Below are 17,930 nucleotides of genomic sequence, written 5' to 3'. Positions count from 1 at the left end.
TTTGTACTGTTGCCATGGCGATGGACCTCTATCTTTGCCAAATGCATCACAGAAGTGAGTCAGTGTTAGACTGGAGTTGGGCGAGAACAATGACGTCACAGACAATGAGATATCAGCATCCCTGCTGCCAGTGTGGAGAAGGCTCCTTTTTTGGAAGCGACATATATCAGCACATCGATCTGTGTAACACTTCCTGACTGCAGATCAGCGAGCATTGGCAACTAGCTTGTCACTGTGCTGTGGCATAGTCTGTCTGAAAACCTAATGACTTAGTGCGAGATTCACACAAGCAAAGCAAAATGTTGTTATTCTGTTTCAGTTGTTTAAGCTCAGTAGCCTGTTTGTTTCATGGCATTTACTATGCAGGAATTTACTGTCCGGTCCCATGTATAGCTTGCCTCGTTGAGGCAGTAGATTGGCAGCACTCTGCAACAAACCTGCGAGGGAGGGGGGGAGGGGTCCTGAAATCAGGACAGGGAAGTTGTCGACCCCCATGCTGAACAGCCTCTTGCACTTTTAAACAATCTCCCTTTTACAGGGCCAGGATGGTGTGTGTGTGTGTGTGTGTGTGTGTGTGTGTGTCTGTATCTGAGAGACGGAGAAAGAGAAAAACGCTCCTCTGGAAGGGAAAATGCTCATGTTCCCTTTAAATGTGCTCTGTGCACAAAGCGGTCAATACAAAAGGCTGTGGTCATTCAGCAGAATAAACCCTTTGCTGTGTATCCCCCCCCCCCCTTCTCTCTCGTGATCTCTCTCTCTCTCTCTCTCTCTCTCTCTCTCTCTCTCTCTTTCACTCTCGTCCTTTCTAATTGAATCATAGGACACGCTAAACAACAACTCATTTGGTAAGAAGTACAGCTGGCAGGAGAAGGTCCGGCACTCTTCCCCCCAGAAAACAGGTGAGTGTGGGATGATTTCCGGGTTCCCACCATTGCCTCTGCATTGGCTGCACATCCTTTGTTTAAAAGAGTCACCAGAGAGACAGTGTGTGCTTTAGCCTCTTGTTGAATACACACACACACACACGCACAGACACACACACTCACGGCTGACAGAATGGAATATGTTTGAATTCGCTGTGTGGTACATCCCACCAGTGCCTCTCTTCCTACTGTCCTTCTGTGGTTGAGTTGTCATGGAAACACGTATCTGGCTTTGGAAGGCTCTGGAAATTAAATTACAAGTGTCAGTGCTGCATACGTCTGCTCTGTAGCTCTGTAGTGTAAATGACTTGTGGAACTGTTAGCCATACCAGTTCACCACATACTGTAGATCTTGGGGCATAGCTAGTTAGCACGTACTGTAGTTCCATTGCCCTGTTCACAAAACTTGTGAGCAAAACACACAGTGTGCCTTATTTTAGGAAGTGATAATTGTGCATACATATTATTTGAATTAATTGAAATATTATATTACAGAGAAACAGAGAAACCATCTCATTGTAAATGATCATGTTATCCAGCGAAAGATACATGTATTAATTGTTTGTTATGTGTAATGCACGATCATTGGTAATACAAAAGAAAGCATTCATATTATCTGTTGCATAATGGCAGTTGAAGCCTCATGCATACTTGTGTCATTACCACAGTGAACACATATACAGAGATGAACCACATTGCCAATGCAGTACCCCACATTCAGTGCTGTAAGCATTTGGAAACCAAATGAAAGAATGATGCTTAGTCTAATCAACTGTAAGTCGCTTTGGATGAAAGTATCAGCCACATAACATTAAATATAATATATTTATGATATAATATATATGTTCAGGAATTATCAATGGGCTTTCTACCTTGAAAGCTAAAATAATTTTCTTCCTTTCAACACATCAGTGTGCGGGTGTACAGTAGTATGAGTCATAATCCTTTCTGTTCCCTGTTTTGGCCTAACTTTTAATCTATGCGTGGTTCTGTGTGTGTGTGCGTGTGCGTGTGGGTGCATATGGCTGTGCGCATATGCTTGTGCGTGCTCCTGTGTTTCTACGACAGCGGAACTGACACCCTCACACGAACACGCCTGCCTGAGCGAAGAGGACACGTCGCAGCACGCCGGCAGCACGCAGACCAAAGACAAAGGCACCTCCACGGATGCCCCTCGCCGAGCGACCTCTTCCACGCAGAGCGCGGGGGGCACGCGCTCCAAGCTGCAGGACAAGCCCCCGGGCGCGGCCCGAGGCCCTCAGTCCCCCGCCCAGGCGGCGTCGGGGGGCACGGCGCACCGGGAGCGGATCCGCTACCACACGGATGTGCGTCTGGAGCCCACCGAGGAGATCTACCTGACCCCTGTTCAGAGGACCTCCGACCCCGTGGAGCAGGACCAGCCCTTCCTGTCTCAGGCGGGCGGGGAGAACAACCGCATGTCCATAAGCTCCGACGCCGAGGGGCCCCCGCCGTACCAGCCCCTCCCCGACCGGACTAACCCTTCCATCAGCGAGGAGGACGAGGTGTACCCTCCCTCGTCGCCCTCCACGGTGGCCCTGGACCTGAGCGGGAGAGGGGCCGGAGCTGGGGTCGGGGCTGGGGCTGGGGCCGGGGTCGGGTTGGAGGTTCGCTCCGAGGCTTGCGTCCCAAGGACTTCCCTCAGCTCGGAGGCCAGCGGGCTCTCCTACGACTCGGTGAAGTACACGCTGGTGGTGGACGAGCACGCCCAGCTGGAGCTGGTCAGCCTCAGGCAGTGCTACCAGGGCTACAGCGACGACAGCGACTCGGCCACCGTCTACGACAACTGCGTCTCCTCGCCCTACGAGTCGGCCATCGGAGAGGAGTACGAGGAGGAGGAGGAGGAGGGCGGGGGCTTGAGGCGGGACGCCCCCTGTCTGTCGCAGGACTCCACCCCCGAAGCCGGCCTGCCCGTCTCGCGCAAGTTCCTCAACGTCTTCATGAATGGCCACTCTCGCTCTTCCAGTGAGTCTAATACCTCTTTTGCCATTTGGGTCAATATTAACCTGATTTTACTGCTTGGGTTGCTTGAAATATTATCTAATTTTCTCATGCTTCAAACGTAATTATTCTTATTATGTTCTATATCCCTATAACAGTATCTCAGACATTAGTTATACATTTGGACAAGCTGCTTAGAAGTGGTAGATTGAGAGATAAATGCTTCCTTCAGTTCTCATTCCTGCTGAAAAAAAACAAGGTTTTGAAACATCTGGTAGCTGGTTGACCAGCTCCCAGCTTGACATGGTTTGACCAGCTCAAGTTATGTTTTGAAACAGCAATTTAAAGCTGGAGTATATTTAAAGCTAGCACTGACTGGGAAGTAGATAATAGTGTAAGGTGCTAAAAGGTTTTTCTTCAAAATTTCAGCATGTCTAATAACAGTTGTGAAAGTGTTATAGTCAGGGTCCTCTCACTGAGTGACAGGATGGTTTTGATTGGAACCCGTGTGCCACTATGCAGATATTTCCATTTGTATTGTTCAGGCCTTACCTGCATTTAAATGAAGCTGGCCTTATTTTTGGGGGATATGACTTCCTAGTAAGAAAACAGTACATCACATCATCATATGTGATGACTTAATTATGTGGTGACTTTCCAGTAAATGTCATGATGTCCAATATATCTCTGTTGAATTCTTCCATAAATTATTTTATGCCTGTCTGAAACAATGATTAGCATACCCCAGTGAGCAATGAACATGACAATTTTATATATATATATTATATATATAGATATATATATATATATATATATATAATTGTCATGTCATGTATATATATATATAGATATATATATAAAGAAACACAATAGATCTTTGTAAATTTGTATGCAGGGATATTCTTGTGTGTATAATAGTTTATTAATTTATTTTTTGACTGGTGGTACCCAGTAAGTGGTGCAACACATTCTGACAGTGGCATGAAATGGCTGTCACTATCAGGAGCAGTGATTGACTGTTTTTAGATTGTGTTTAGGGACGCTGTCCTGGCATGAAGCCTCCTGCATTCAGCCATTTCAGACTCTTATTATGTGTTGTTTGGCATTGTGCTCTATGCCTACCATCATAATATGCGCATGTACATTTAAAAATGTATGGATGCTTCGTGTTTGTGCAGGTTTCGACTCACAGTAAATGTTTTTTTCCTCTTTCAATGAAATACATAAAAGCATACAGACATGGTCAAGAGTACGCAGGGATATTCTTGTGTGTATAATTTATATCTCAGCTCAGAAAACATGCATCAACTTTGGCTCTAAGCAATCAATTTTGGGGGGTCATATCTCCAAAAGTAAACATACTTTTGTGTGTAATTTTATCTACAAATGAGTGTCATCCGAGAGCACTTTTCCATTGTGTAAAGATAAAACATTGTGTAAAGATAATACTATTAGCTGAGATCTGACCCATAGAATATTCAATTTGACAATTTTTGGAAAATGTATTCCCATGTTGGATATTTCACCCGACCACTTTGAATATGTTGAAGTTACATCATTAATCAACTTTTATAGAAATAATTAGCTTTGGTACTCCATGGGTTTTGTTTATAAAACACTTCCAACTATCCTACCTTCATACATATGGTGCTGTGGTGCATCCTCCTGGAGGTGGCATGGAATGGCCCATATTCTTGCGAATGCAGCTTGTTTGGTTCTCTGAAATTCTCTAAGATTAAGTAAAAACACACCAATGTTATTTATTTATATATATATATATTTTAAAGGGCTCTGACTTTGTTGAGAGAAATAAAAAAATGTTAATAACATGTGAACAAGGTGCTAGCCCATCTCATTAAAAACATTTTCTCAGCTTTCTGAAAGACAGAGAATAATACAAATGCAGCTTTAACTGCTACCAAGTAGCAACATAAATATTTCCTCTTTTCTTTTACTGAAAACAAAAACACTATAAACTGTAATGGCATGAAGAATATATGGTAGACTATATATATGTATGTGTCCATTACAGACCAGGTAAGTGACCAGGAGTGTGAGCAGTTTGCAGCATCAGGGCAGGAAAGGCTTCACCCAGGCTAGAGCAGTTTCAATCTGCAGTGTTCCTCAGGTTACTGCTATGCGTCCTAGTTACTCACCAGTTAGCTACCAGTATCAGTGAGAGATTTTTTCAGTGTCTATGATGTGGAAAATGCTAATTCCAGTCATGTGGTAAAATCCATTTGAGGAGTGAGCAGCAGAAGTCCTTGCTGCGGTCACTGTGGATATGACTACAGTTTGTTTAAAGGCCTGCTATGTACAGTAAGATGGATATTGATTTTGCAGATAAATAAATACAGGAAAATTAAAGTAGTATCTCTGAGTACTGCCTTAGTGGGAATAATGTAGAACCCATTTCCCCTAAGAGTGTGTACATTTGTTTTACTAGTGACCTTTTCAATGGCGTGTTGTGAGAGTATTAAAATGGTGCTTTAAGTGATGTTTTGTGCAATGTTCACTGGTATTTGGGATTTCCATGCGGGCTGTTGAGTTGTGCTTGCAGAGGGTGGCTATGACCTGGGTCCAGGTGCACAGGTGTATGCTTGTCTAAGCAGGTGCCAGCCCACAGGAGGTAGTGTAGCAGCTGTCACATTCCTGCACCTGCGGCTGCCAGGACGGCATCCATCTTAACTAGGTGGCATCAATCGCCATGGACTTGTAATGGCAACGAGAAAGCACTGATAAATGTAGGCATCGTAACAGTCATTGTGCTGGTATAATTGTTATGCATTAATGTACATTCTGTTCTAGTTTAGTTAAGTGAAATGGATTTCAGGGTTCAGGGAAGTACATTAAAATGGTGTTTGATAGTTTTCACTTGTCTTACACATCACAAAGTCACTATTGCTTTACTGTTAATCACACCAGTACAGAGGTGTTGACAATGTCATTCATTATTATATTCAGTACTTCCAGTACAATGACTCATGGCATTAAATATTAAATGCATAATAAATAAATGCAAAACTGGTCTTACTGCATGAATAATGAGACATTATTCTAATTTAGGTGCTGCCAATTTCAAACTGATACATGCTTTTGTGTTCATTAAAGGTAGTGCATGATTTTCCAATATACTGTACAGTATATCACCCTTTTCAGACTATTCATAATTGCTTCTGTCTTGGCTGAATGGAGCATTCTACAGAAAGACTGATTAGGAGTTTCTGACAAAGTGATGAGCACAGGATTGGTTAAGTGGACCTTCATTGGACCATTAATCAGTTTGTGAAAGAGAGTCACCTTGAGATAACCTCATGGAATTTGTTGTGGCAAATGTGCACCTCACGCATTTTCAACATAGGCCAAATATAGGCTTGTCTGGGGGGAAGGGATTCGTACTGTAGGTGTGTGTGCGTGTGTATGGGGGAGGGGTGGACCGAGTGAATAAATACACTGAGATGAATAAAAGCGCATTGTAAAAATGAATCCTGTACTGTGCCTGGACTCCTTCCAGGTTTTGAAGTGACCATAATTCACCACTGAGTTTTGAATTTGAAAATCTTATTAGCTTGTGTAGTAATCGAGTCTGTCCATACATTACTGTTTATCAATGCCATATTAGAGGATTCTACAGCAAAGGGAACTTGATAACCCGTAAAACAAAAATATCTAATATTTTCAACATCTTATATTTTCTGTTAGCTCCTAATATGTAATGATGTTTTCATTACCACTCAGAGCTATGCATAACTGGAAGAACATTGCAGGATTGTCACAAGAGATTACAGATGTATTTTGTTGTAGGCTGGCACTCGTCTGGTTTAGACTGCATTTATTTAGGAAATGTGTCGTTTAGGTGCGTCAGTGTCCGTTCTGGAGGGTGATCATTTTTTGGCAACACAATGTGACCTCTCGTTCACCCCTCCTGCAGGTGCAGAGTCCTTTGGCCTGTTCTCCTGTGTAATCAACGGGGAGGAGCGAGATCAGAGTCATCGAGCTGTGTTCAGGTAGCACACTGTGTTCCCTTAAGATAACTCACTCAACTGTGCTCTACACAGACACTAGTATCACAGTGCAGTCCATAAGTATTTGGACAGTGATATTCTGTATTCCAGCATTTGAAATTAAACAATAAACACTGAGGTTAAAATGCAGACCATCCATATCAGGTAATCTGTGTAGAAGTTACATCCATTTATATGCATAGCGCCCCCCCTCCTCCATTTAGGGGACCAAAAGTAATTGGACAGTTGGCTTCTCAACTGTTTCTGATTAGTCAAGTGTATTCAATCGTTTCCTTAGTGCAGGTATAAGAAAGCTTTCAGTATCTAGTTTGGATTCTAGGCTTTTGATTGTTATTGGCATTTGTCAACTTGAGGACCAGAGTTGTGCACATGAAAGTCAAGGAAGCCATTTTATGTTGGGAATTAAGAAAAAAAGGTCTGACAGATAGGCCAAACAATAGGCTTACCAAAAACAACTATTTGCATGAGTACAGAGCAAAAAAAACAGACATTGTACCACAGTCCAAATACTTATGGACTGCACTGTATAGAGGTTGACAGGGTGTGGAATACACATATTATATTACTTCAAAATGTTCCTTTTATTATTTGCTTCTCAGTTAGGAATGCTCACTCCGAGGTGTAAATCTATCCGATCCCACCATCACTGGCTAGTTCAAACATCTGAATACTTAACATGCACAACCATTTGTTAGTTGCAGCTATTGCACCAGAGAACTACACAATTTCCACAAGCAGACCACAGGCACTCTCTAGACCACCGTTGATAAAAGCCGTCTTTCTAGGGTCATGAATGATATAGGCAATTATTATATGCATCGGCTCTTCGGGACTGCCAGGCACAGTTGGCAGTAGCACAGGTAGAATTGCAGACTCTGGGGCACATTATTCACTAAGAACCAGTGCATTAGCAGGATTGCTGCACACAAGAGCCCCCAGCAACAATCTGATATCTGTGGAACTGCTATCTGTGAAGATAGTATTACCACAGAGTCCTATATGTTTGATATTGGAATTATTTGTCTGTCTCTGGGGATTAATATTCCATGCTCCCAGGATAATACACATGTAAATTGAATTATTCAATCATTGTTTCCAGTTTATTCTCCATATTTATTTTCCATGGTTTAAATTTCTTACAAAGAGTGAGCTAGCCAAAAGAAGGCCAATTGTTCACCCATTAGACTTGAATAGCTGCTGTTTCAGATGGATAAGTACAATATTGTCAATGATACCTGTCGCCAGTCCTTACAGCGTGTTCCTTGTGGTTCTAGATTTGTCCCTCGTCATGACGATGAGTTGGAGCTTGACGTGGATGACCCATTGTTGGTAGAGGTACAGGCGGAGGACTTTTGGTACGAGGGATACAACATGCGCACAGGTGCCCATGGAATCTTCCCTGCCTACTACGCCATTGAGGTCACCAAGGACCCCGATCAATACAAAGGTACAGCCCTACACAATTGCTTCCCCCCCCCCACAAATTCACTGCCTGGAGTTCTTACTGGTACCTCAGTGTCCACAGAAAATTGGTTTCTGTCATAGTTTCAGCATTGTTATTAGAGTGTTATCACTTTACAGACGAGCTGAAATGCAAGTTAGAGCTGACTGATATTAAATAAGGAGGGGGAAGCAGAGCTACATCCTATGGCTCTGGGGGGAAGAATGTGCACTGTGTGAAAATACACAAGTATTACAATTGCATTAATTTATGTAATATATACACTCAGTGAGCAATTTATTTGGCAGACCAATACACCAGTTTGTTAATCGTTAATATTTAATCAGCCAATCAAGTGGCAGCAACTAATTGCATAAAAACATGCAGATGTGGTCAAGAGATTCAGCTGCTGTTCAGACGAAATGTCAGAATGGGAAACGTGATCTAAGTGACTTAGAATGATTGTTGGCGCCAGGCAGGGTGGTTTGAGTATCTCAGTAACTGCTGATCTCCTGGGATTTTCACACACAACAGTCTCTAGAGGTATGCAACAGTATCTCTGAACACACATTTCTTTTTCATATTGACATGCTGTAATGGCAGCTGTGAAATGACTTTGTTTAAAGGTTTTTTCTGGTCTCTGCTGAATTGTGCTGTGTTGCATTGCTCCCTCAGTGAAAAGCTCTGACTGGGTGGACACATTCCGGCTGAAATATCTGGGCTCTGTTCAAGTGCCGTATCACAAAGGGAATGATGTTCTATGCGCCGCTATGCAAAAGGTGGGTACAAAAGGCAATGTTATAATACCCAGACTGCACTGCACCAGCAAATGGCTGGGGGAGAAAGGGTAGAATAACTAGGAGGGAGAAAACATGGAGGAACAGCAAGGCTGAATTACAGAGAAAGGTGAGGAGAGGGTCAGTGAGATGAGAGAGTGAGAGATGGAGATGGGTGGGATTGGCCCTTATACTGTTCTTACTACCCCAGAGGAATATTGTGAAGCTTTTTTGTGCTCCATATAAAATCATTACTTGTTGTTAATGGAGTGCAGTATAGTATTTTCTATAATCATAATACAACTGTGTGTGTGTTTGTGCATGCGTGCATGTGTTTCAGCATTTAAGGAGTACAACTCTTTTTGTGAAACACGTATGTCATTTATTTGTGTTTTAAAAAAAGGCTTTTAATCCTTCCAGATTGCGACTAATAGAAGAATGACAGTACAGTTCAACCCTCCCTCCTCCTGCATACTGGAAATCAGTATGAAAGGCGTGAAACTTGCTGTTCAAGATGAATACAGCAGTTTTAGCAGAGTAAGTGCCATCTTAAATTATAAACATTTTATAACATTGCTGTAGTTTCCACTCAAATCGAAGCTGATTCGTATTGTCAAGTATCCCAAATATTAGCCATTTCTATTGTGGAGTACTGAGCCAAATCAAGAAAAATATGTATTTTCCCAAACTTTGTGGAGCTCACTGTATATACCTTCCAGTAATTACTTAGATTATGTTTCATAAATCACTCTGAGATTGATCATCAAAACAAGGACTGTCATTGTTATTCCAGTTAATTTTATAATTATTGTTGTAGTGTGATTTTCATCATTATAAACTTTTTTGCCGTTTCTACCACTGCTAGTCCTGTATTTCTCAGGATCTAATAAACCAAAGAAAAATTATGTAATATACAGCTTTTGCCAACTATTCTTTCATGGATGCATACTGCTTCCATTTTAGTATAATTACAAGGGTACCTGTATTTGTACACTGTGCATATTAAGCCCATTCATATTTCTGTGTTCTCTAGGGAAATAAATGCAGTCACTTCTTTCAACTGAAGAACGTCTCTTTCTGTGGTTATCATCCGAAGAACAATAAGTAAGTCAAACCAGATATGACCATATTCTGCCCCACTTTTTTTTTTTGCAACAAACTCTCAAGTTGAACAATAACAATACAATAGCAGTTATTACATTATACCACGTTATTGCTACTACTTGCTGGGTTCTATAAACAATATATTTCATGGTGGACATGCACAGTAAACTCAGTAATACCGATATGCATCTTGTTCATTTCAGGTATTTTGGTTTCATTACCAAACATCCAGCAGATGAGAGGTTTGCTTGTCATGTCTTTGTGTCAGAAGACTCAACCAAGCCTCTGGCAGAATCAATAGGGTAAGTACACATCATAGATTGCGATGTATATCACACCTTTCATAGATCCAAACGCATATAGCAAATGGTAAATTGTGAGGGGCTGCAGACAGCATGTACACATTAAAAGCCAAGTGTTAAAATAAATTGCCAGAGTGGATGCATATAAACTCAATTAGCTCAAGTTAGAACTCAATTAACACCAAACAATTCTGTGTAGCCAAGTGTAAATGAGCAAATATGACACCTGTATGTAGCACCAAGCTGATCACCACATGTTCTCTCTCACCACTTTACATGCTAAAATTATTTTATTAAATTATCTTACATAACTGTTTTCATGGTAAATGTTTATTTTGCTATTTACATTTTAAATTATGTGAATATAATGAAATTATTCAATATTACAATGAATTAATACCATTTTATTTGTTGTACCTTGATGTCTAATCCGATTGTATTCCTGTAAAAAGGGAGGCATTCCAGCGGTTCTACAAGCAACATGTTGAGTACTCATGCCCGACAGAAGACATCTACCTTGAATAGCCAGTCCTGCCTTCCCTGTACATTATTGTATATCATAATATGTTGCATGGTGGGAAACATAAGGAAATTATTACAATGAACACAAGTAAGACATTTGTTTCGGGCCAAGTTATTTCCTTGGAAAAGGTTTGAGTTCTATCAATGATCTTGTTCCAAACTCAAAGTGCAACACTGTGGTGTTAAGACTCCCTCTTGTGAGTGGACATATGACAAATATATATACATATATTTATTTTTCCTGATATTTAACAGTAGGAACAATTAAACAAACTAAAGTTCAAGGTGTTGTACATTTCAAGGAAATTCTGAGGCCAAAAAACTGATGTTTGAAATCATGTCGCAGTAGTCCATTTTTATCAACTCTTCTGTGGTAAATTGATAAACATGACATAATAGGAGAAACCAGAGATTTCTTTGACATCTGTATTTGTACTGGCAAAGAGACCAAAATGTGTGGCAGATCTTTTACTTTTTTGTTTTTATTTTTTGCCCCTAATGTACTGTACTCCAGTTCTAAATGCATTTTGTCATGGTGGAAACCCATATCTTATGTTTGATGTGGATATAAGCATATTTGTTAAAAGCTGTCCATGAAAGGCTTGATGACAGTTGGGGGGTATTAGATGACATATGGGGCTTTCATATGGCTTTGCTTCTGAAATTCCCTTTCATAACTGCAAGAACAGTGTAAGATCAACTGTTTCACCAGTAGACCATGCTTGTAGATCTTTCAAAATGTGCATTTTTACAAATTATAAGAAGAAAATCAGACACTCAAGCTTTTCCAGGACACCCTTCAATTTCTTTTGATGCACTGTAATTGAATTTAAATGTTGGAGGTCACTCACTCTACCCTGTTATGGGAAGTTGTTTTGGGATCTGATTTTGAGGTATTTGAATTATCATAGCTCTTCAGTCTTCCACTAAAGTTATAACGGCAAACCACAGCTTCTTCAACACCACGATATCCTGTTTCCCCAGCAGGTTGGTAGATGGCACCGCCATACTTTTAACACACTTCATTCCTCTTGAATGACAACCCTATTGAAGTTGCTCATTCAGATGAGACTTTGAAACAAACAAAATCCCAGCATTTCCTTGGCTTCCACTCCCAGTACCAAAATTGTCACTTTTATACCATTGAGATAAACCAGTAACCAGCCTGAGAATTCAGTGACTATCTGATACTGTCTGACAGTTTTTCTGTACTACAGATACCATCATTCAGCCCAAGGTTTCAGCAGCGGTTGAATAAAGACCGAGGATTATCTTATCTTGAATGTTTAGGGAGATTTCATTATAATTCTGATGTTTATGATGACGAAAACTCACTAATGAAACAGTGACCCTCTGTTTCATTAGTGGAATCCCAACTGACCTATTCTCTATTTAATAGATGAATCCAGGTGGTATGACTGGAATGAAATGTAGCTAAGGAAATCCTCTGTCCATAGCAGAGATACTGACTTTGTCTGGGAAGCACAAAGTGAGTCAGACTTTCTGTGACATTCAGATCTTCACAAGTAGTGCCTATTTTTTTTATCATTATCATTATAATTACTGTGTATATACATATTTATATATTTTGTTTATTAAGAGTTATCATGGGGCTGTGGAAATTGCTGTTGGTGAGTGGAGTATCTCAAAGTGTGCCTAAAGTAAAACAGTGTTCATGGCACTGAGAAATGTCTTCATTATAAAACATAAAATGCACTGCAGTGCTGCTGGACCATGTCAATGTTCAAATATGAAATGGGATATATGGTATACATGCGTTAACTATATGCATTCATTACATGCTTACATGAATTGTTTTATTACATGAGTTGTTTTATTAGGAGGAATCCTTGGAAATCATGTCTTGAAGAATGTGAATTGTTTTTCCAATTTTCTTTCCTGTTTTTGGGTTTCAAATTTTTGCTGTAGGCACTTTTAAGTTATCAGGACAGGTAGAGGACAATATATGTGTGTGTCACCCAGAGTAAATCTACCAAGTAAGAAAAAAACCGAAAAAAACCATATAACGAAGCACACAGCAATTAAACAAGATGGGCATACATTCTTTAAAGTGGATACCCACTGTTGTGATGCATACTATACAGTATGGTTCTTTAGTTTTCTTATGGTAAACTGAATCTGATACATGCACAACATGGCACATGGTCTTGTTGGCTTTCATTTTTTCGTATTCCAGCTTAGTAGGCCTGGCAATGCTAATGAACTGGCTGGTATCCCAGACTACAGTAAGTCTACTCAAAGCTGCATTATGCCAAAAGTTCCAGTACAACAGCAAGGGAAATCTCATGACAAGGTGGTAACCCAATATCAAAATCAGTGCATTACAATCATTTTGCTGTCTTCCTGGCTCTGTATCGTTGTGATGCACTTACATTGGCTTACAGTTTGGTGTTACAGCAGGTTCATTTTTAATTCAAGAGCCCAGATGTACGAAGAGATGTCTAAGAATGTTAGCATGCTATCAAGAAAGGGACTTTCATTTGTTACATTAATTTGGACATTATTGTATATAAAGTAAGAAATGACTTCAGCCTCACAAAAATTTAATTGTATTACTTTGAGCAGGATATTTTGCACATTTTGTAATATAGCCATTATTCAAGTGAAAATAAAAATTGAGAAAATATCGCCAGCCATTCTGCCTCGAGAATGACAATTTTCTTGACTCACTTTCCAGCAAAATTCCAGCTTTTTTATTTGTATCAATTTTGTTTAATCCAAAGTCTGGCATTAACACACAACAAAAACAGTGAAAAATAAAATCATAACATGTGTTGTAACATTACAATTCATATGATAGTATGTGTTCTTTTTTAAATGTATCTTTTTCCTTATTTAAAATATTTCAGTGCAGGGATAAGTGTCCTGTCATTCTTTCTGGGAAATTTCATATAGAGTATAGGTATTATTTATTTCACATTTTCCCCCCAGTAGTCTACTGCTCAACTTTATTCTGAATTGAAGTTCAGATTTCTAATTTCACTTGCGGACATGCTAGTAGTATTCCTCATCCAGGTTTGGCTCGTAGATGCCCTGTCCATGCAGGAGGTAGGGTGGAATTTGAGGTGGGATGGGCTTCATGCCATAGTCTAAAAAATGTTTGAAGACATTTGAGATCCATTCTTCAGAACAAATGCATACTGTGATTTTGTTTTAAGGTAATGACTATATATTGCTGCATTTTCAAGTGATGTACCTGCTGTACAACAATGATGGCTACACTGGGGATGTGATAAAAAGAAAAGAAAACTACCAGGTAGCCTAATATCTTACCATCAAACAGGGTGATGTGTTCCTTATGAAAGGCTGGGTCAAATATTGGCTCCATTTTCATCTCCGCGTTATCTCTAGGGGAAACGACATCGGTTCTGGTAAAGGAGGCACAAGTTGTATACGTGAGCTGGTATAGGCCTATTCATTATTGGTCATGAAATCATGCAACTTACTTTTCACCAAAAAGTTAAAATAGCAAGCTAGGCTAACGTCAAAATTCCATAGCAACTACATGTCTCTAGCCTATAACTTACGTAACGCTAACGTAGTAAGTAGCCTAATTCGTTAATGTTATTTCAACCGTAAATTATGTCTCCAGAAGTACAGAACACCATGGAGCAGAGTCAAATTGCCTTGTTTAATCGTCCAAATAAGCTATATTATAGCCATTAAGATAAGATACAAATGGAGAGCTGCGTGATAGCATAACGTTAACTACCTTTTCTGCAGTGGGACAGCGAGAAGCATTCCCGCAAACATTAATATCAAAACGAAAATAGCTCCCGTCCTCATTTCGATTTATCAATCTAAAATCATATATGCTGTAATATAGTAATCAACTTCATTGAGGTTTAGCGACATTTATCTCAAGACGTGTGCTTAATTTACATTGCTGCTAATGATGTCATCGATATCTAAAGTCGTTAACTTTTCAAACTAAGAAAAAAACAAACAAATTATAACCGTCCTGGGGGTTAAATCTATGACGTGTGAACTACAGTGACAGGGTATGAAATGGGCCTACACTCGTTAAATTACTCAAATTGTTGCTAGTGAGGATTTTGCAACAGTTAGGTTAATAAATAATACATAACAAGGTTCTTTATTTTGCATTTCTGCAAACTTTGCCTGCCTAGCCTGTTCGTAAGATTCACCTCTGGTTGAAGACAGGAATGCACACTGAATGGACACGTCTCCAATCCATCGAAGATTAATGCGTTCCCATTTGTACTGTTTTAGCCTAGGAGAGGAAGACCTCTAGTGCTACATGAGATAACTGCAACTTCAGCCGCATGTTCTGATCCCGATGGCCTGTGTTTTCCCACCCATACAGCATGGTCTGAGCTTTTTCTCAGAAAACTGGTCAATAATAATATTTGTTATTATTATTATTGCCCAGTAAACATGCTAAAGATTATTTACACATCACCAAGCTGTCCCTGTGATTTAAATACAGTACAGTATGTCACCCATGTTTCACAGTTTATAATGAATAATTAATAATAAGTTTGTTCATGCTGCATTTTCAGTAAAATGTCCATATTTAAATACCTATACATCACATACTTACAATTCAGTGTTCAGTTCTGGCTGCACGTTTATAGAATAATAGAATAGTTTTGTTACTCTGCAGTAAAGGAAACTGCTTTAACCCACCCTGCTAGACTACTTTACTGTGGGTGATTCATTTTCCCTTCATAAAAGTAAAATACTGCAGTCCTATTTTTGACATGTATTATAAATATTAAGATTGGTTGCCAAGCCTTTCTTGGCCATGGCACAGCATCTATGAAAAAATAAGTGTACAGACTAGAGGTCTGCAGATTCAAATCCCACTGTGAGATTGACTGTTGTTGTTGAATCAGGATTTTAAATAATGATACATTTTTTTCAATTACATAATTTGATAATATATGAAAAGATATTTAAACTTCTGTATTCAACTTCATGACAAAATACAGTGTACATGCTATTCCCTCTGTAGTTTTCAGGGTTTTCCTACTAATTTTCTAGGCAGTAGCTACCGTTTTTCTGGCTCACGCATGTAGATTGCTGCCTTGGTTAATTGGTATCCAGGTGCAGTCTAATTACCAAACCAATTATCTGTTATTGTTTAGGCGGGCTCTACTCTATTTAAGACTCATTGTCCCTCTGCTCTGTGCTTGAGTGTTACATTGTGTTTCATACACCAAGCCAGGTAGAGGTAGCCTGCAAGAGATTTAAAGGCGTGTTACTCTGTATTCAGGTAACCGTATCTGTTCTTCTTTAGTATTTTCTTTCACCTATTGAGTCAAAATGCACTTATACCAGGTTTTTCGGTACTATTTTTTGTTTTTTGTTTTTTGTTTTCTGTTCTCCTCTAGTGGTTCCCCTATATTATATTGGGGAGAACCCTTGATTATATGTGTATTATACGTCTGGTACCCCATCCCTGCTCCCTTACAGTAGTATTACAGTGTTTTCACTGAAATAAATGCCACAAGCTCATTCAAACAGCAATATTGCTTCTATCAGGAAAATATCTTGCCTTAGTTTCATTTGATGAACCCTTGTGAAGCAGTGTAAGTATTGATCAAGTAATACTTTGCTTTAATTTATTATTCATAGTAAAAATGACCTTTATCAACATAAATTATGTTTATGGCTATTGGACATATTGCCTGCAGTAATAAACAATTTAGCCCATAATCAAAACAGGTAAATTTGCAATTGAAGGAGTACAGAGTTTGATAAATGAATACCGCTTTTGTCAAATCTGCACCATGAGGAGCTCTCGCAGATGCTGGTCATTTTATTTCTTTGGTTTCTTGTAGGGCAAGGTGCCACTGTCGAGGTGCTTGCTTGCTTACATACTTATTCATTTTGTATATATATTTTTAAATATTGACATTAATAGAAACATTTAGATATAATGTTCCCCAATCTGTCTGTCATTCCACCATTTTGGGATGAGGACAGGGAAGAGCTGGGATCAAGCAGCGGCTGCCTAGAGGTTGAATGGATGTGACAGCCACCTGTTGGGATTAAAAAAACTATAGTACTATCTTTGCCCGATTTTATATTATTCCTCAAGGTCTGAAAAACATGTTTAAGGTTTTTTAATTATATATAATCCAGGGAATTTCTTACCCTTCACGCTGAACAGCGTTTTGGGGGTGCATTGCAAGTGTTTTCGTCCATTTGTCACATTTGATTGGTTAACTAACCTGGAATGATGCAAGTGTCCCTCGTCTTTTGCTATGCCACCGCTCCAGAAAAGCAAACACACATGACCTCCATAAATCAACTGATACACGGCCTATATGCTCCACCCAGAGTCTCATCTCAAACCACGGAGGAGAGCCAGGAACTGGTTTAAGTATCAAGGGCCCTGTGGAAACCATCGGAATGGTAAGCTTTTTATATCTAATCGCAGGTCTCTTGCCCAGGTCACCTATCGCATACCAAGTTGCTTAGCTGAACAGTCCATTCAGCCTGGTAATTGTATTTGTACAGTAGAACAGATTACACCAGCATGTGAGTACCACACTGCACAAGCAATGCCAAAAGGAGGTAAACTCTAAGAAATGGAACTTCTAAGCAAAGTGCTAAGTATGTTTGCAGGAGAGTCTGGTTGAAGATTTATTACATGTCATTTGGCATACGCTTTTATCCAAAGCGACTTACAGTTGATTAGACTAGGCAGGAGACAGTCCTCCCCTGGAGCTATGTAGGGTTAAGGGCCTTGCTCAAGAGCTGTGCGGATCTTATTGTGGCTACATAATAATATGTATTGAATGCAGGCAGCCTCCGGAAGTGAAGAGCGTCTGAATGTGGCGAGCACATCGCAGTTGGCACGTGAATTTTGGCAGGCTGGAGACCAG

At 39.9% G+C, this 17,930-nt stretch overlaps 1 protein-coding gene and 1 long non-coding RNA gene across 2 annotated transcripts in view; both read left to right on the top strand.

The window, feature by feature from the left end:
- Positions 1–13,865, top strand: part of LOC133130864 (C-Jun-amino-terminal kinase-interacting protein 1-like) — a 30,186-nt gene extending 16,321 nt beyond the window's left edge. Inside the window, exons 4-12 of the mRNA XM_061245794.1 lie at positions 821–899; positions 1,992–2,906; positions 6,814–6,889; positions 8,182–8,346; positions 9,010–9,127; positions 9,545–9,661; positions 10,158–10,228; positions 10,432–10,530; positions 10,983–13,865. Of these exons, the coding sequence (XP_061101778.1) occupies positions 821–899; positions 1,992–2,906; positions 6,814–6,889; positions 8,182–8,346; positions 9,010–9,127; positions 9,545–9,661; positions 10,158–10,228; positions 10,432–10,530; positions 10,983–11,055 (1,713 nt within the window). The 3' untranslated portion in view covers positions 11,056–13,865. The remainder of the gene's footprint in view (positions 1–820; positions 900–1,991; positions 2,907–6,813; positions 6,890–8,181; positions 8,347–9,009; positions 9,128–9,544; positions 9,662–10,157; positions 10,229–10,431; positions 10,531–10,982) is intronic.
- Positions 13,866–16,245: 2,380 nt separating this feature from the next.
- On the top strand, positions 16,246–17,443 carry LOC133130250 (uncharacterized). Its single transcript, XR_009708932.1, has 3 exons — positions 16,246–16,312; positions 16,582–16,628; positions 17,383–17,443. It is a non-coding gene; the product is annotated as an uncharacterized LOC133130250 (long non-coding RNA).
- The last annotated feature ends 487 nt before the right edge of the window (positions 17,444–17,930 follow it).

The sequence above is a fragment of the Conger conger genome, chromosome 6 (genome assembly GCF_963514075.1).
Source record: "Conger conger chromosome 6, fConCon1.1, whole genome shotgun sequence".
Taxonomy (NCBI): domain Eukaryota; kingdom Metazoa; phylum Chordata; class Actinopteri; order Anguilliformes; family Congridae; genus Conger; species Conger conger.
The sequence above is the reverse complement of the archived record's forward strand: the minus strand, read 5'-3'. Positions and strand labels throughout refer to the sequence as shown.